Source organism: Bombina bombina, chromosome 4 (assembly GCF_027579735.1).
Source record: "Bombina bombina isolate aBomBom1 chromosome 4, aBomBom1.pri, whole genome shotgun sequence".
Taxonomy (NCBI): domain Eukaryota; kingdom Metazoa; phylum Chordata; class Amphibia; order Anura; family Bombinatoridae; genus Bombina; species Bombina bombina.
Window position 1 is genome coordinate 55,255,985 of NC_069502.1, and position 20,534 is coordinate 55,276,518.

General features: G+C 40.7%; 1 protein-coding gene across 1 annotated transcript in view; it reads right to left on the reverse strand.

The window, feature by feature from the left end:
- LOC128656859 (embryonic protein UVS.2-like) overlaps nt 1-20,534 on the reverse strand; it is a 161,042-nt gene that overhangs the window by 79,797 nt on the left and 60,711 nt on the right. The window contains exons 7-9 of the mRNA XM_053711025.1: nt 19,839-19,920; nt 19,614-19,741; nt 18,970-19,085 (exon numbers count right to left, since the gene is read on the reverse strand). Coding sequence (XP_053567000.1) covers nt 18,970-19,085; nt 19,614-19,741; nt 19,839-19,920 — 326 coding nt within the window. The remainder of the gene's footprint in view (nt 1-18,969; nt 19,086-19,613; nt 19,742-19,838; nt 19,921-20,534) is intronic.

The following is a 20,534-nucleotide window of genomic DNA, read 5'->3' on the forward strand; positions in this document are numbered from 1 at the left end:
GGGTTAATAATTGAAAGTAGGTATCGGCGATGTTAGGGAGGGCAGATTAGGGGTTAATACTATTAATTATAGAGTTATTGAGGCGGGAGTGAGGCGGATTAGGGGTTAATAACTTTATTATAGTAGCGGTGCGGTAAGCTCGGCAGATTAGGGGTTAATAAGTGTAGGCAGGTGGAGGCGACATTGAGGGGGGCAGATTAGGGGTTAATAAATATAATATAGGGGTCGGCGGTGTTAGGGGCAGCAGATTAGGGGTACATAAGTATAACGTAGGTGGCGGTCGGCAGATTAGGGGTTAATTATTGTAGGTAGCTGGCGGCGACATTGTGGGGGGCAGGTTAGGGGTTAATAAATATAATATAGGGGTCGGCGGTGTTCGGGCAGCAGATTAGGGGTACATAAGTATAACGTAGGTGGCGGTCGGCAGATTAGGTGTTAATTATTGTAGGTAGCTGGCGGCGACGTTGTGGGGGGCAGGTTAGGGGTTAATAAATATAATATAGGGGTCGGCGGTGTTAGGGGCAGCAGATTAGGGGTACATAAGTATAACGTAGGTGGCGGTCGGCAAATTTAATCGAGTGGCGGCAATGTGGGGGGACATAGGTAGTTTATGGGTGTTAGTGTACTTTAGAGCACAGTAGTTAAGAGCTTTATGAACCGGCGTTAGCCCAGAAAGCTCTTAACTACTGACTTTTTTCTGCGGCTGGAGTTTTGTCGTTAGAATTCTAACGCTCACTTCAGACACGACTCTAAATACCGGAGTTAGAAAGATCCCATTGAAAAGATAGGATACGCAATTGACGTAAGGGGATCTGCGGTATGGAAAAGTCGCGGCTGAAAAGTGAGCGTTAGACCTTTTCCTGACTGACTCCAAATACCGGCGGTAGCCTAAAACCAGCGTTAGGTGCCTCTAACGCTGGTTTTCACGGCTACCGCCAAACTCTAAATCTAGGCCTTGGGGTTTATTTTATAGGTAAGTATTTAGTTTTAAATATGAATAATTTAGTTAATTGAAGTTATTTTATTTAGATTTATTTAAATTATATTTAAGTTAGGGGGTGTTAGGGTTAGGGTTAGACTTAGTTTTAGGGGTTAATAACTTTAATATAGTGGTGGCGACGTTGGGGGCGGCAGATTAGGGGTTAATAAATGTAGGTAGGTGGCGGCGATGTTAGGGACGGTAGATTAGGGGTTAATAAAATTTAACTAGTGTTTGCGAGGCGGGAGCGTGGCAGTTTAGGGGTTAATATATATATTAAAGTGGCGGCCATTTCAGGTTCGGCAGATTAGGGGTTAAAATTTTTATTTAAGTGTTTGCGATGTGGGTGGGCCCTCAGTGTAGGGGTTAATAGGTAGTTTATGGGTGTTAGTGTACTTTTTAGCACTTTAGTTAAGAGTTTTATGTTACAGCGTTGTACCATAAAACTCTTAACTACTGACTTTTAAATACGGTACCAGGCTTGACAGGAGAGGGTCTACCGCTCACTTTTAGGACGACTCGTAATACCGGCATTAGGAAAATCGCCTTGAAAATATAGGATACGCAATTGACGTAAATAGATTTTCGGTAATTTCGAGTCATGAAAAATAAGTGAGCGGTACACCTGTACCTACAAGGCTTGTAATACCAGCGGGCGTTAAAAAGCAGCGTTGCAAGCTCTCAATGCTGCTTTTTAACCCTAACACAATACTCGTAATCTAGGCGTTAGTTAATGGAAGTAAATTGGAAAGTTGTTTAAAATGGCATGTTCTATCTGAATCAAGACAGTTTAATTTTGATTGAATGTCCTTTTAAATATTTGATAATTTTTTTTTTATTTTCTACAATTTAGTGTTTAATTTGTTTTGTAATTTACGGCTAGATTACGAACTGTGCGTTAGGCTGAAAAAGCAGCGTTAACAGGTCCTAACGCTGCTTTTTCACTCCTGCTGCTATTACGAGTCTTGCAGGTTTAGGGGCACTGCATACTTCTTTGGCCTTAGCGCAAGCTGACTTACATAAACTTTGTAAAGTCTTTTTTCTATGGGACTTCCATAGCACTGGTATTACGAGTCTGTCCTGGGAGGCCAAAAAGTGAGCGGTACACCCTCTACCTCCAAGATCCCTAACGCATTTTAAAGTCAGTAGTTATGGGTTTTACACTACAAAGCTGTAGCATAAAACTCATAACTAAAGTGCTAAAAAGTACACTAACACCCATAAACTACCTATTAACCCCTAAACCGAGGCCCTCCTGCATCGCAAACACTAAAATTACATTTTTAACCCCTAATCTGCCACTGTGGACATCGCCGCCACTATAATAAACATACCCCCTAAACCGCCGCACTCCCGTCTCGCAAACACTAGTTAAATATTATTAACCCCCAATCTACCATCCCTAACATCGCCACCACCTACATTATACTTATTAACCCCTAATCTGCCGCTCCGGACATCCCCGCCACCTACATTATACTTATAGACCTCTAATCTGCTGACCCCAACATCGCCAACATCTACATTATTTTTATTAACCCCTAATCTGCCGCCATCAATGTTGCCGCAACCTACCTACATTTATTAACCCCTAATCTGCCACCCCCAACGTTGCCTCCACTATTCTAAATTTATTAACCCCTAAACCTAAGTCTAACCCTAACCCTAACACCCCCTAACTTAAATATAATTTAAATAAATCTAAATAAAATTACTATCATTAACTAAATTATTACTATTTAAAGCAAAATACTTACCTATAAAATAAACCCTAAGCTAGCTACAGTATAACTAATAGTTACATTGTATCTAGCTTAGGGTTTATTTTATTTTGCAGGCAAGTTTGTATTTATTTTAACTAGGTGGAATAGTTACTAAATAGTTATTAACTATTTAATAACTACCTAGCTAAAATAAATACAGAAGTACCTGTAAAATAAAACCTAAGTTACACTAACACCTAACACTACACTACAATTAAATAAATTAACTAAATTAAATACAATTAAATAAATTAAATACAATTAGCTAAAGTACAAAACAAACAAACACTAAATTACAGAAAATAAAAAACTAATTACAGATCTTTAAACTAATTACCCCTAATCTAATAGCCCTATAAAAATAAAAAAGCCACCCCAATATAAAAAAAACCCTAGCCTAAACTATCAATAGCCCTTAAAAGGGCCTTTTGCGGGACATTGCCCCAACGTATTCAGTTCTTTTACCTGTAAAAAAAAATACAAACACCCCCAACAGTAAAACCCACCACCTACACAACAAACCCCCCAAATAAAAAGCTAACAAAAAAAACCTAAGCTCCCCATTGCCCTGAAATGGGCATTTGGATGGGCATTGCCCTTAAAAGGGCAGTTAGCTCTTTTGCGGCCCAAACCCCTAATCTTAAAATAAAACCCACCCAATACACCCTTAAAAAAAAACTAACCCTAACCCCCTGAAGATCGACTTACAGTTCTGAAGACCGGACATCCATCCTCAAGGAAGCGGCAGAAGTCTTCATCCAACCGGGCCAAGTCCTCAACGAAGCCAGAAGAAGTCTTCATCCAAGCCGGGCGAAGTGGTCCTCCAGACAGACAGAAGTCTTCATCCAGACGGCATCTTCTATCATCATTCATCCGACGCGGATTGGGTCCATCTTCAAGACATCCGACTTTAAATAACGTCAGCCAATAGGATTGAGTTCGCATTCTAATGGCTGTTCCAATCAGCCAATAGAATGATTGGAACAGTCAATAGAAGAGGATGCTCTGTGTCGGATGTCTTGAAGATGGACCAGCTCCGCGTTGGATGAATGAAGATAGAAGATGCCATCTGGATGAAGACTTCTGCCCGTCTAGAGGACCACTTTGCCTGGCTTGGATGAAGACTTCTCTCGGCTTCGTTGAGGACTTTGGCACGGTTGGATGAAGACTTCTGCCGCTTATTTGAGGATGGATGTCCGGTCTTCAGAACAGTAAGTCGATCTTCAGGGAGTTAGTGTTCGGTTTTTATTAGGGTGTATTGGGTGGGTTTTATTTTTAGATTAGGGGTTTGGGCCGCAAAAGAGCTAACTGCCCTTTTAAGGGCAATGCCCACCCAAATGCCCTTTTCACGGCAATGGGGAGCTTAGGTTTTTTTAGTTAGCTTTTTATTTGGGGGGTTTGTTGTGTGGGTGGTGGGTTTTACTGTTGGGGGTTTTAAGGGCTATTGATAGTTTAGTTTAGGCTATGGGTTTTTTATTTTGGGGGGGGCTTTTTATTTTGATGGGGCTATTAGATTAGGTGTAATTAGTTTAAAGATCTGTAATTTGTTTTTTATTTTCTGTAATTTTTTTGTTGTAATTTAGCTAATTTAATTTAATTTATTTAATTGTTTTTAATGTAGTTAATTTATTTAATTGTAGTGTAGTGTTAGGTGTTATTGTAACTTAGGTTAGGTTTTATTTTACAGGTACTTTTGTATTTATTTTAGCTAGGTAGTTATTAAATAGTTAATTACTATTTAGTAACTATTCTACCTATTTAAAATAAATACAAACTTGCCTGTAAAATAAAAATAAACCCTTAGCTAGCTACAATGTAACTATTAGTTATATTGTAGCTATCTTATGGTTTATTTTACAGGTAAGTATTTAGTTTTAAATAGGAATTAGTTAGGTAATGATAGTAATTTTATTTAGATTAATTTAAATTATATTTAAGTTAGGGGGTGTTAGGGCTAGACTTAGGTTTAGGGGTTAATACATTTAGTATAGTGGCGGCGACGTTGGGGGGGGCAGATTAGGGGTTAATAAATATAGGTAGGTGGTGGCGATGTTAGGGACAGCAGATTAGGGGTTAATAATATTTAACTCATTTTTGTGAGGCAGAAGTGCGGCGGTTTAGGGGTTAATATGTTTATTAGAGTGGCAGCGACGTTGGGGGCGGCAGATTAGGGGTTAATAAATGTAGGTAGGTTGCGGCGACATTGGGGTAGGGAGATTAGGGGTTAATAAATATAATGTAGGTGTAGGCGATGTTGGGGGCATCAGATTAGGGGTTAATAAATATAATGTAGGTGGCGGCAATGTCCGGAGCAGTAGATTAGGGGTTAATAAATATAATGTAGGTGGCGATGATGTCGGGGGTGGCAGATTAGAGGTTAATAAGTATAAGGTTAGGGGTGTTTAGACTCGGGGTTCATGTTAGGGTGTTAGGTGTAAACATAAAATGTGTTTCACCATAGGAATCAATGGGGCTGCGTTACTGAGTTTTACGCTGCTTTTTTGCAGGTGTTCGACTTTTTCTCAGCCAGCTCTCCCCGTTGATTCTTATGGGGAAATCGTGCACGAGCATGTACAACCGGCTGACTTAAGCAGCGCTGGTATTGGAGTGCGGTATGGAGCACAATTTTGCTCAACGCTCACTTCTTGCCTTTTAATGCCGGGTTTGTAAAAACCCGTAATACCAGCGCTGTAGTTAAGTGAGCGGTGAGAGAAAACTGCTTGTTAGCACCACATAGCCTCTAACGCAAAACTCTTAATCTAGGCGTTAGTGTTTGTTATTTTTTGTAACTTAGTTGTTAGCTTTTTGTAACTTTGTAATTTTTAATTAGGTTTAAATAGCTTGAGTAGGGTTAGGTTTTTAAATACGTAATATATTTAATTGAATTTGTAGTTTAATGTAATTTAAGTATAACAGTTAGAGTAGATTAATTAATAGTTTAATATAGTTTAATGTAATTTTAGTCTAATAGTTAGGGTAGATTAATTATTAGTTTAATATAGTTTATTTTAATTCTACAGGTAAGTTTAAATTTATTATAAGATAGGGATAATTAAGTATTTAAATTAAAGTTAGCAGGTTGTTAGGTTTAGGGGTTAATAGGTTAATTTAGTTTATGGCGATGTGGGGGGCTGGCAGTTTAGGGGTTAATAGGTTTAGTAAGTGTTAGTGATGTGGGAGGCCAGGGGTTAATACATTTATTTAGTTGCGGTGGGCTCCGGGAGCAAAAGGATAGGGGTTAATACATTTAGTTAGTTGTGGCAGTATCAGGGTTAATAACTTTATTAGAGTTGCAGTGGGCTTTTGGAGTGGCGGGATAGGGGTTAATGAGTTTATTAGAGTTGCAGTGGGCTCCGGGAGCGGCGGGATAGGGGTTAATAACTTTATTTAGTTGTGGCGGGGTCCGGGAGCGGCAGAATAGGGGTTAAACAGTTTAGTATAGTGGCGGTGTTTAGTGACAGTATATAAATAAAGCTGTGAAAAAGCCGAATAACAGCGAGATCAATGACTTTTTAATCAACAACAGGCCGCTGCTCATTGCCCCGTACTTGGTGCGCAGCTTTTTGACAGCTTTTTTGTTAAATATGGAGAGCGTATTCAGGTCTGCGGCCACAATGTTAGGCGATGTCAGGCGAGCGTATTGGTGCCATCGAATGCAAGAAAGTTGACGACTTGATAAGTAGGCCTTTTAGTCTCTTCTAACTTTTGCCCACATCCCTTCTCCCCACTACTTTCCCTTGCCATTCCTATATATCCTTTTACCTATTGGTCATCCGCCCCCCCCGTTCCCTGATGACGACCTATACTTCTCCCTATGATCTTATATTGTAATTAAAACATATAAGAAACCCACACGCTGAGCGGTGCTTATCCGCTGAACATCCCCCCTTCTACTTTTTTTATTTTCAAGTTACATCATATACTTTCTCTATACGGTTGTGCTCATAAGTTTACATACCCTGGCAGAATTTATGATTTCTTGGCCATTTTCAGAGAATATGAATGATAACACAAAAACTTTTCTTTAACTCAAGGTTAGTGTTTGGCTGAAGCCATTTATGATCAATTAACTGTGTTTACTCTTTTTAAATCATGATGACAACAGAAACTACCCAAATGACCCTGATCATTGTTTTCTTGTAATTAGTGTGTGTGTATAGAAGGTCAATGAGTTTCTTGACTCCTGACAGACCCTTGCATCTTTCATCCAGTACTGCACTGACGATTCTGGATTCTGAGTCATGGGGAAAGTAAAAGAATTGCCAAAGGATCTGCGGGAAAAGGTAGTTGAACTGTGTAAAACAGGAAATGGATATAAAAAGATATCCAAGGAATTGAGAATGCAAATCTGCAGTGTACAAACTCTAATCAAGAAGTGGAAAATGAGGGGTTCTGTTGAAACCAAACCACAGTCAGGTAGACCAGCTAAAATTTCAGCCACAACTGCCAGAAAAATTGTTCAGGATGCAAAGACAAACCCACAAATAACTTCAGGTGAAATACAGGACATGTGGTGTGGCTGTTTCAAGATGCACAATAATGAGGCATTTGAAGAAAGATGGGCTGCATGGTCGAGTCGCCAGAAGAAAGACATTACTTCACAAATGCCACAAAGTATTCCACTTACAATACACCAAACAGCACAGAGACAAGCCTCAAACCTTCGGACACAAAGACATTTGGAGTGATGAGACCAAAATTGAGCTTTTTGGCCACAACCATAAACGCCATATTTGGAGAGGAGTCAACAAGGCCTATGATGAAAGGTACACCATTCCTACTGTGAAACACGGAGGTGGATCACTGATGTTTTGGGGATATGTGAGCTACAAAGGCACAGGAAATTTGGTCAGAATTGATGGCAAGATGAATGCAGTATGATATCTTTTTATATCCCTTTCCTGTTTTATACAGTTCAACTACCTTTTTCCCACATATCCTTTGACAATTCTTTTTCTTTCCCCATGACTCAGAATCCAGAAACGTCAGTGCAGCACTGGATGAAAAATGCAAGGGTCTGTCAGGAGTCCAGAAACTCATTGACCTTTTATACACACACACTAATTACAAGAAAACAGATCACAGGTGAGGATGGTTACCTTTAATAGCCATTCAAATCCCTTTGTGTCAACTTGTGTGCATGTTATCAGGCCAAAATCACCAGCGTATGTAAACTTTTGATCAGGGTCATTTGGGTAGTTTCTGTTGTCATTATGAATATGATTTAAAAAGAGTAAACACAGTTGATTGATAATAAATTGCTTCAGCCAAGCACTAACCATGAGTGTAAGAAAAGTTTTTGTGTTATCATTCATATTCTCTGAAAAATGGCCAAGAAATCATAAATTCTGCCAGGGTATGTAAACTTATGAGCACAACTATATATAATAAGTTTACTGACCCACTGAAAGTTTTGGGTTCTAGAACATCCAGATCTATGACCCAATGTGAGTTCTACTACCAATAGTCTTTCTACTCCTGTTAACCATTACTGTGTATATTAAGTAAGAGCCAAACTTGTATTATAGTTTGCATGATGTGGGTCCCCCTTGTAGCCATTGAGCTTTCTCTAAAGTCCATCCGATCCAGAAGGATCTTGCTAATGGCTACTTACGTTTCATTAAATACAATTTTAAAATATGAATTCTGTTTAGCTGAATGTTAATACACCTTATACAATGATATTTCTCTTTGCCATATGTATTATTGAAGTGTGAAATAGCATCACTATTGCTTGTCATATTCACATGTGGTTATATTGTAATTTTTGTCACAAGATTCTTTGTATTTGTTATGTTTCTAACAATCCTCAATAACAGAATGATTAAAAAAAAAAAAAGTTAGATTAATGTTATATAGGCACCCTACAACCCAACTGCAGCAATTATTCACCCCTTTAAATTATAGCTTTCCAGCCCCAACTGCTGCAGCCCACCGGGAAATCTCCTGGTATCCTGGTAGACCAATCCGGCCCTGGTGTCTATAACACATGCAGTGCACACATTACTTGCTATTATAAGAACACTCCGTCACATAAAAGCCAGGTTCAAAAAGCATTCCCCTTCACAGGTCTTCCTGCACACAATCTCCTTCAGAATATTTCGGCAATCTCAAAAAACTCTTCCTGGAGAGATCACACTCCCCCTCTGTCCTCACTACAGCATTCTTAATACTTCACAATCAGCTCAGCAAAACGATTGTAGGGTCATATTTCACAGAGCTGTTTGTGAAACATTTACCTACAAAATGCTACCAGGAGGACAGGAGGGGGAGTGAGATCCGTGCCCAGTGTAGCAGTCAGGGAGAAACAGATGATTGCAAGGTGAGGGGATTGTATTGTAAGTGACAGCATTATCAATTACACACGCAGCTCCAGCATGGGGGCTGGCTATAAGCACACTAGTTACTAGGGAGTGTAGGAAAAAGCCTTGCTTTGTAGCTATTAGGTATCATGAACGTATTCATATCCAGTCAGAGGGCAAAAAACGTTATCATAATTTTTAGGGGCTTTAGCAATAAAAATAATAATACATGTCAAATACAAACTTCATCTTATTTTAATGCTTTATTTAAATGTCCCATATTTTTTTGGGTGTATAATGTCCCTTTAAAAAGGAACGAAAATCAGATTTCATGATGAATCTTCATTTGTGTAAAACAAACGCACATCTCTAATAGACACTACTACTATGACTAGTTGATTTCCTGTGTGAAATTTTGTCTTAAATCTCCCTTATGGTTTTTTTATCAAGAAAAGTTGGCAACCCTATTGTCAGGGTTTCTTGTCGCTCATCACCTATGTCCCTTTAAGGATTCTCTGCAGTCAGATTCCAAGCTTATATTAACCTGGTCACGCCCCTTCCACCTTGCTTCAGTATTGTTTGAGCTCACTAGTTCAAGTTCCTATACTCTGCAGGAGAAACTTTCCAGGCTCTCCTTATTTACACGGATTACCTCCAATAACCACAGAACAGGATTGTTTGTGTTTAAAGACAATTCCCAACTGGATCTACGTTTAACCGTTACAGGAATCAATACCTTTTACAGCAGCACCTGCTACAAACAAGTAAGACCGGAGCTATTAACTAAATACTTCATCTCCTCGCTGAGTATTCCTACCTCCTTGTGACTGACCTCCGGTTGTATTAAAAGCCTCCTGATTCTTTTCAACAAGTAACCTGCACTTGAGCTCTCATTACCTGCTCTCTCCAAATCACCTCTGCCATTTTCAGAACGCAGCTGCTACACGCTGCACACACTACTCACAGCGTGTCCTTTCCTCTGCAGCACAGAAGCCTGTCAGCACAGGCAGTACAGACTCACCACTAACACAGTCTTACTCTGAACTCACTTTACACAGGTGCCTGTTTCCTTGCATCAGAAGCCAAGTACGCTCTGCTAATAATTTTGATTCAAGTTAAGCTAAAGCTCTGGGAACTTCCTTATTTATTTTATCCTGATTCAGAAATACTGATCAGGATAGACACTTACAGTAACTCTCTTTTGCCTTGTTGGGAATACTTAGCAACAGATAGCTTCGTATTTAACCTTCACTGGCATACATTCAAACTTATTAGCTCCGCAGCTGAGATCCACAATCTAGATAACTGTGATCCTTACATAATACTGAAGCGAAAAATATGGATCCAGCGGAGCTACCCCAAATAGTGTACGCACTATCACAGAGGGTGGATCAATTGAGTCAGGGACTCAGGGAATTACAGGTACAAAACAACAGCTTGAGTAACATTATAAAAGACTCAATAACTAAATCCGCAGCTGCTGTTGCGACCCCAGAACCCCAAGTGTCTATGCCAGATACCTTTGCGGGGGATAGAGCTCAATTTACTCAGTTTAGGAACTCCTGTAATTTATTGTTTAACTTAAAACCCAAGACATCTGACAGTCATTTCCTTCTTAAGAAGTGAACCCCAAAAATGGGCAGACGCATTCTTTGAACAAGACCACCCCATTTTAGCCTCTCTTCAGGATTTCTTCAAAGAAATGGCTGTATTATACCAGGATACCAATATTCAGCTGACTGCTGAAACTAAGATGAGGTCTCTCAAGCAAGGTAAAAACCCTGTTGAAGAGTACCTTAGCGAATTCAAGCAGTACAGTAAGGATACAGAGTGGAGCGAGATCGCTCTAAGGAATCAATACCGTTTAGGTTTGAATGATGCTCTAAAGGATGAATTAGCACGTACCGAGTTGCCAAGATCATTAGAAGGATTGATCACTTTAAGCATCCAAATAGACCGAAGATTAAGAGAACGTAAAACAGAAAAGCTAGCCACTGAGACTTTCAGCAGGCCTTCAGTCTCTTATCACAAACCACCTACTAGTCACACCACTGAACCAATGGATATCGGGTTCACAAAGGGACCACTTCAGCCAGAAAAAAGGAACCGCAGACGCATGAACTGTGCCTCCAAGACACACAACGTAAAGGACTGTCCCATTCTCTCAAGACAAAAGAGACGTAAGTGTTTTTTGGACACAACATGTTTATCCACTAGCATAAAACATGTGGCTTATTGTTCTCTATCCCTTAATTTGCAGTGGGATCGTCAGCAGGTGATCAGTGAAGCCATCATTGACTCAGGAGCACAAAATTCCTATATAGATGCCATGTTTGTCACTGAAAATAAAATACCCACCTTGTTGAAAGCAAAACCTGTCTCCATTAGAGTTATTGATGGTAGTTTTATCACCTCAGGACCTGTCACACATCAAACAGTTCCTATTAAGGTATCTAGTCTCTCAACACATGTAGAATACATTTCTTTTGATGTTATTTCATCCCCTATGTTCCCAGTAGTCCTTGGTCTGCAATGGTTGCAAACTCATCAACCTACCATTCACTGGGATAGCTTGGAAGTACAGTTCCTTTCTGACTATTGCAAAACCACTTGTTTTCCTCATCCTACATTGTGTTGCACTATTACAAACCAACTACCTACTGATTACCAAGATTTTGAGGACGTTTTCAGTGAAAAGGAAGCAGAGACTCTCCCTCCTCATCGGCCTTATGATTGCCCCATTGAACTTCTACCTGGGGCCACAATTCCATTCGGACACATCTACCCCGTATCACAACCAGAATTGGAACATTTAAAAACCTATTGTTACGGTACCAACAGTGTACCAAGGTTTAATACCAGATGAACAATGTCCTGCATAGGAAATCAGCAATTCACAAACCAGCCAGTTTTCAGGTTTAAACAGAATGACATTTATTAAAGGCTAGATGCCTAGTATTTATACAGGTTTGACCCCAGATGGGGGGGGTTGAAAGACTCTTGTACATTTAGATAAAAAGGGGAAGACGCCCTTTTATGAAACAGTAGAATTACATTACTTAAATACTTTACTTAGGCAGATAACATCTTAAACACATTTGGCTTGTCTTATCACCTAGCGTCTGCTCTCTGAGGGTGATTAAACAATGGCCTGTTTATTACTTAAATGTAATTATAGCACACAATAGCTGAGGCCAGAAAACCTGTCTTTAGAAATTAGATTCTTAGCTAAACACAATTAACTCCTTCAGTCCTGACAGAAGGGTCTGTCACATATCTCCCCCCTTGTGGAACACTCCGGCAGACCCGGCTTGACCCTTTGGCGGGTCAACCTGGGGATGACCGGACTAGGAGGTGGTAGGCATGTCAGTTTGCCAGGACAATCCATCTGTATTCCCGTTATGAGAGAGAATTCCTGTCCATACAAACAAGGGTTCAACTTCCTCAGTGCCCAGACTAGGGCTAAACAGTCCTTCAAAATCCCATCAGCTTCTTTACGAGTTCTCTGTACCTACTCTTTATAGGTATCCACAATCCCTTCATACTGACATAGGGTGCCCTTGAGTTGCTGCACCTCACTTTGAGCCAGCGTCAGCTTCTCCTCAAGTGTCGCTAAGTTTGTCTTTAATGTTTCATGTCCCACTCTCAAGCTGGTGTTTTCTGCAGTCTGTCAGTGCAGCTTGTCTAGCAGAGATTCACGTTCTAAACGTGCTTTTTCCTCTGCGCTCCTCTTCTCCTTCATCAGCGCATTGTAACGGGACTTCCACGTATCAATAGCGGATAGAGATTTACTGAGCTCAGCGTCCTGGGGCTTAGCAGCAGGGGGTCAGTCTCTGCTGCACGGATCTGGGCACGGGTAGTCACAGGGTTAACATCAGCGGGACCCATGGGAGCATAGGCAGAAACAAGGGGAGCCAAGTCATTTGCAAGAAGAAAATCAGCAGGTAAGTCCTTCTTGACCCCCACATTCACAGGTCTAGCGCCCACTCCCCAATCCAAATGTACCCTGGCAACAGGTAGGCTGAACACATCGCCCCCTGCTACCCTCACAGCCACAGTGTCTCCAGTGTACTGTTTCTCAGACACCAAGTTCTTTTGAAGCAAGGTCATGGTAGCACCAGTATCCCGTAGACCACTGACCTTCTTCCCATTCACTTTAACCAGTTGCCGGTTATTCCGGTGGGCAGCTTGCACAAGGTCTGCCTCATGTAGGATGCTCCAGCATTCTTGCGCCTCTACGTAGCGGGCCGCAGGCTGAGAGTTACGTGGGATTCCGCCGGCGGGTCTTCTCCAGTACTGTGCTTGGTTCGCTGCGTTTAGGGGACACTCTGGTCTTTTGTGCCCTAGTTGCTTACATCCAAAGCACCGAATAGGTTGTGAGTAGCCCCGCAAATTGAACCGGGCTCTCTGAGGGTAGTTCGTGGCCGGAGGCCGTGTGGTATAGCGGTGCACCGGGGGTTGGTAACTGGCAGCTGCTGGGGTGACTGGGGTTCTGTACTCCACTCTAGCAGGGGGCTTAGTGGTAGCAGTGTCCAGTTTGCGGGCATCCGTATACTCATCTGCCAGGCGAGCAGCTTCATGCAGGGTGGAGGGTTTACGGTCCCGAACCCACTCTCTAACTCCTGCTGATAACTTGTCAAAGCAATGTTCCAACAGGAATAGCTGCAGCACCTCTTCCCCAGATACGGCTTGGCACCCCGCTATCCAGTGAGCTGCTGTGCGGTGCACCTTACATGCCCACTCAACGTAGGAATCACCAGCTAATTTAACAGTGTCTCTGAACCGCCTCCGGTATGCCTCCGGTGTAACCGCATACCTGGAGAGCAGAGCCTCTTTCACAGTATTATAATCCCCAACCTCCTCATCTGGAATGGCCCGAAAAGCCTCACTGGCCCGGCCGGATAATTTTCCGGATAATATCGTGACCCAGTCCTCTGCTGGTACCTTGTGTAGTGCACATTGCCTCTCAAAATCCGCAAGGAACCCATCAATCTCTCCTTCTGTTTCCAGGAAGTTTTTAAAAGCTGCAAAATTTACTTTTCTCTTTTCCACTTGGGCTGCTGCAGCGCTGCTTTGGCGAAGTAGGTTGGCCTCCACAGCTGCTATGACCCGGTCGATAATTTCCGCAGATGGGTTGGGGCCATAATATGCCAGTCTTATTTTAACCGCCCGATCAAAGCTTGCTTCTTCAGGGGTTCTGTCTGATATGCTGGGCCCATTGGTTCCTTCTGTCCCTGGTACTCTTTCCATCTTAGTCAGTATTGTAATAATCCCCCTCTTCCAGAGGTTACTGGCTTGTGTAGTTGCTCTTCTGGGCGATAAGGTTCATTCCGTCGCTTGCCACCAATGTTACGGTACCAACAGTGTACCAAGGTTTAATACCAGATGAACAATGTCCTGCATAGGAAATCAGCAATTCACAAACCAGCCAGTTTTCAGGTTTAAACAGAATGACATTTATTAAAGGCTAGATGCCTAGTATTTATACAGGTTTGACCCCAGATGGGGGGGTTTGAAAGACTCTTGTACATTTAGATAAAAAGGGGAAGACGCCCTTTTATGAAACAGTAGAATTACATTACTTAAATACTTTACTTAGGCAGATAACATCTTAAACACATTTGGCTTGTCTTATCACCTAGCGTCTGCTCTCTGAGGGTGATTAAACAATGGCCTGTTTATTACTTAAATGTAATTATAGCACACAATAGCTGAGGCCAGAAAACCTGTCTTTAGAAATTAGATTCTTAGCTAAACACAATTAACTCCTTCAGTCCTGACAGAAGTGTCTGTCACACCTATTTATCTGAAAACCTACGGAAAGGTTTCATACAACCCTCAACCTCACCTGCAGGTGCAGGAATATTTTTTGTTAAGAATAAGGACCATTCTCTCCGTCCTATAATAGATTATAGAGAGCTAAATAAACGCACGGTAAAAAAACGTTATCCACTTCCGTTAATACCAGAACTCATCGAAAGACTCAGTCATGCTACTGTCTATACCAAATTGGATCTCCGTGGAGCGTATAATTTGGTAAGAATCCGACAAGGGGATGAATGGCTCACCGCCTTCAGAGCCAGATACGGACTCTATGAGTACAAGGTAATGCCATTCGGACTCTGCAACGCTCCAGCCACATTCCAGTTTCTCATTAACGATATCTTCCGCAACTTATTAGACGTCTGTGTAGTCATCTATTTAGATGATATCCTGATATACTCTGATAACATCTCAGAACACAGGAAACATTTCCGGTGGGTTTTAACACGTCTACGTCAACACAGTCTCTTTGCCAAATTACAGAAGTGCATATTCCATACAAATCATATTACCTTCTTGGGATATACAATATCCCCCAATGGTATTCAGATGGACGATACCAAAGTACAGACAATCAAACAATGGCCTACACCGACTTCTAAAAAGGAACTTCAAAGATTTTTAGGGTTTGACAACTATTACCGTAAATTCATCAAGAATTATTCCCTACTCACTAAACCACTCACCTCTTTGACCAGCATAAAAACTCAGTTTACTTGGAACCCTAAAACACAAGCTGTTTTCAACCACCTGAAGGAGACTTTCACTCAAGCTCCAATTCTCTCTTACCCAGACCCAGATTCTCATTACGTACTAGAAGTCGATGCATCGGATTATGCCCTCGGTTCAATCCTCTCTCAACGAAGAACACCAGGGGAACCACTTCATCCAGTTGCTTTCTTCTCCAGGGTAATGACACCTGCTGAATATAACTACCCCATCGGTGAGAAGGAATTGCTAGTCATCAAAGTCTCTTTGGAACATTGGAGGCATCTTCTGGAAGGAAGTAAACATCCCATACTGATCTAAACAGATCATAAGAATCTGGAATACCTTTTGAGCAACCGAACTCTTTCTGCTAGACAGCTAAGATGGAGTCTATTCCTATCAAGGTTTGATTTTCACATCACATACCGGCCAGGGAGTAAGAACGGGAAAGCTGACGCTCTATCAAGGAAGGATTCAAAACCTTCTACTTATACTGCTCCGGGAACAGTTATACCAGTTGAACAGATAATAGCCCTGTCTCTGCCCTATACACAAGTTTTGAGGAATTCTCAGAAAGACGATCCAGAGATTCTCAGTAGTAATCTCACTTTAGGACAAGATGGACTTTATTACCATATGGGGAAGATTTATGTACCCCCCTCTTTACGCCAAAACATATTAAAAGAACATCATGACTCACCCATGGCAGGATATTTGGGTATTAATAAAACTCTTGATCTTCTGTCACGCACTTATTGGTGGCCTTCCTTGAGATCTTCCGTCCAAGAATACATCCATGCTTGTCACGTTTGTACAGTCTCCAAAACAGACAAAAAACCACCATTTGGATTGCTGCTACCCCTTCAAATCCCAGACAGGCCCTGGCAATGCATAGGAATGGACTTTATAGTGGAACTTCCTCCCTCTGATGGCTACAACACTATTCTAGTCGTGGTAGATCACCTAACCAAGATGGCACATTTCTTACCTTTTCACAAGTTACCTACTTCTTCTGAAACAGCAAAACTCTTTTTGGATAACATTGTTAAGTTACATGGGTTACCTCAATCCATAGTTACGGATAGAGGAACCCAATTCACTTCCCGTTTTTGGAAACAACTATGTGCAATCATGCAAGTAGAATTACGCTTCTCCTCCTCCTTCCACCCACAATCAAATGGACAGACAGATAGAGTGAACCAATGGCTTGAGCAGTATATCCGTTCATATTGCTCTAACCAACAAGACCAATGGGCTTCCACTTTGTCTATGGCAGAATACGCATACAACAATGCAACCAGTTCCACTACACAGAAATCTCCATTCTATGCCAACTACGGATTTCACCCTAACTTCCAACTGCATCCTCGCTTGGATACCACCTGTCCACAGGTTGACGATGTTACAAACAATCTTTTCGACTTATTTCAAGATCTTAAGAGACATATCGCGGAAGCTCAAGCCAAACAAAGGCATTACTATAATCTTCGACGACGCCAAGCACCTACCTACAACGTCGGAGACATGGTATGGTTATCCACTAAGAACATTAAATTAAGGACACCTAGTAAGAAACTTAGCACTTCTTTCATTGGACCTTTTCCTATAACAAGGATCGTGAATCCCAACGCTGTCACCTTAAGTCTACCCTCTAACTACAGACTACACCCCACTTTCCATGTAAGTTTACTCAAACCTCACCGGCAAACCAGAAGCTTGGACACCTTAACACCTCCTGAAACTCTGATCGATTCGGATGACGAATGTGAAGTTGACTCCATATTAGATTCCCGCATCGTCAGTGGTGTTCTTCAGTATTTGATTCATTGGAAGGGTTTCAGTTCTGAGGAGGATTCTTGGGAACCGTCTACCAATGTACATGCTCCCAGACTAGTTTCCTTCTTCCATAGGAGGAATCCGGATCGGCCTCGTTTTGTAGCTTCTGGGCAGCTACCCTGAGAGGGGGGGTATGTCAGGGTTTCTTGTCGCTCATCACCTATGTCCCTTTAAGGATTCTCTGCAGTCAGATTCCAAGCTTATATTAACCTGGTCACGCCCCTTCCACCTTGCTTCAGTATTGTTTGAGCTCACTAGTTCAAGTTCCTATACTCTGCAGGAGAAACTTTCCAGGCTCTCCTTATTTACACGGATTACCTCCAATAACCACAGAACAGGATTGTTTGTGTTTAAAGACAATTCCCAACTGGATCTACGTTTAACCGTTACAGGAATCAATACCTTTTACAGCAGCACCTGCTACAAACAAGTAAGACCGGAGCTATTAACTAAATACTTCATCATCCCCGCTGAGTATTCCTACCTCCTTGTGACTGACCTCCGGTTGTATTAAAAGCCTCCTGATTCTTTTCAACAAGTAACCTGCACTTGAGCTCTCATTACCTGCTCTCTCCAAATCACCTCTGCCATTTTCAGAACGCAGCTGCTACACGCTGCACACACTACTCACAGCGTGTCCTTTCCTCTGCAGCACAGAAGCCTGTCAGCACAGGCAGTACAGACTCACCACTAACACAGTCTTACTCTGAACTCACTTTACACAGGTGCCTGTTTCCTTGCATCAGAAGCCAAGTACGCTCTGCTAATAATTTTGATTCAAGTTAAGCTAAAGCTCTGGGAACTTCCTTATTTATTTTATCCTGATTCAGAAATACTGATCAGGATAGACACTTACAGTAACTCTCTTTTGCCTTGTTGGGAATACTTAGCAACAGATAGCTTCGTATTTAACCTTCACTGGCATACATTCAAACTTATTAGCTCCGCAGCTGAGATCCACAATCTAGATAACTGTGATCCTTACACCTATACACTATATACCTTTTAACTTTAAAACTTTTTAAAATAATATCTATATGAATATTTTTTATTAGATTCTGTATATACGAGTGTAACTTATTTTGTAATGTATTTATGTTGTGTTTAGTACACATTTTTTTTAACTCTTTACCCATAGCACAAGGTCTTCAGTCATGCTAATCCGACGTGCACAAAATTAGTTTGCACTCGAGCTGTCACATTTACATTTCCTGTGTAATAGTGCTCTAAAGTTAGCGTGGTCCCAATATTGCTATTGCAACTAGACCTTCATCTGTTAGGTAAGCAAAGTCGGGTATTATCCTGCAGTTTCAAGACTGGCGCCGTAACACGCCAAACATCAAAACGATGCAATCAGAGTCATGTGACGAAGTCGACCAATGCCAACGTACGTTTTCCCCCTCATCATATGGACATATTTCTCTGCATTCCTACACCTGAAGAGCTTAGCGTGCCACTTGTTATCTAGCTCTTTAGCAATTAAAACTTGGCTCATTTACATCTGCCATCTGCTAAATGATATGTGTATTATCTTTGTACATAAATTAGTGAAAAATACCTTATTAGCTGGGATGCGGATAAGCCATAAGCAATTAGTATTATTCAGATATGCAGATGGATAATTTTCTGAAGTCACTGTTCCAGTGTGGGAAGAAATCAAACTGCTACAGATATCTAAAAACAAACCACAGAAATAAAAATGATTTATTAGTATCTTCACCTCTGAGATGGAATAAACAAACCTATAAGCAAGAAATATGGTGTTTATTCTTTATCTACTTACAAAATAAAATCTTGATTAGTTATAAAATACAGTACATAATAACCGCACAAAGATAATGAACATAGACACATTGGGAGATATCTTGTTACATGGACTGGACAATAAGTTAATATATTAATATAATGTTGGGGATCCTGTGAATCTGAAAACAATTGGACCACTCAATGTGACTAATTGGAGAGTAAGTAAATACTTTATTGATCAATATTTGACACCTTTCCATTTTGCACACATCTTAGCTGCCAAACATGGTGAATACTGAGAAACAAATTTGTGAAATGTGACAGCTTACTGAGCAGTTTCTGTACTTTCTGATTCAGTTGGAAACTGTAAATATTTATTCACAAATTGATAAAAGACAATGGTCCTTTAAAAAAAATAACCTTAACTCATCACAACCAAATGCTCATGATACTTACCGCACTCATATAGACGGTTAATTTTAAGAACATCCAAATTGCTTAATCCATAAGACTGGCCAATAGGAACATTTGGGTCAGGTTTTGGTACTATAGTATCTTGCCCTGATGTGTTACTAAATGCATAGCTGAAACAAAGAGACAGATGTTCTATCATGTAGACAAAACCAACAGAGCAATATATATCTGCAGAAAAGACCTTTATAAGCATTATTATTTTCTTACCGTGGATAATGCATTAGTGATGAATAGTCATATTGAACACCAAGGTTATTTGTGTCCTGCTTATCAAAGTTACTTATGTCTCCTGTAAAAGAAAATGATTCATGAAGCGGATCAGATAAGAATTAATAATGTTATCAAACACATAAGCTTAATCACAAATACAGGACTCGTTTTCATTGAGCCACAATTGGGTTTTAAAGAGGTCGTAAAATGAAAAAGCTACTGTTGGAAACCATTACGCTTATTGACAGTTTCTAATGGAGCATTTACCATCATCACCGGCTTCCGAAAATAAATAACACATCCCATGGAAAATAATAAAATGAAAATTACATCTGGTTTCCATTGAATGCGCAAAGAGTTAAAACAGTATTGGAAGCTGTGGATAAGGTCTCAAACATTACAGCATACTGAGCTAGGCGTATATGTAACATTTATTGCTGGCAAAGATGTAAGACTTTTTGGAGTTATGTTCCAATTTAAATATCAATAGTATTTACATATAAAAATATAATCAAGCACATATCTCCATGATTCCAACTAGGCATATGCCTAGGGCAGCAATACATATTACATATATCAATACATTTTGAAAATTGAATAAAACAAAATGTGTTTTTTTGTGTTTTGTTTTGTGACCTATATAACTCCCATGTCTCTCTCTCTAGAGGCAATCACAGCTTAGGAGCACAAGTG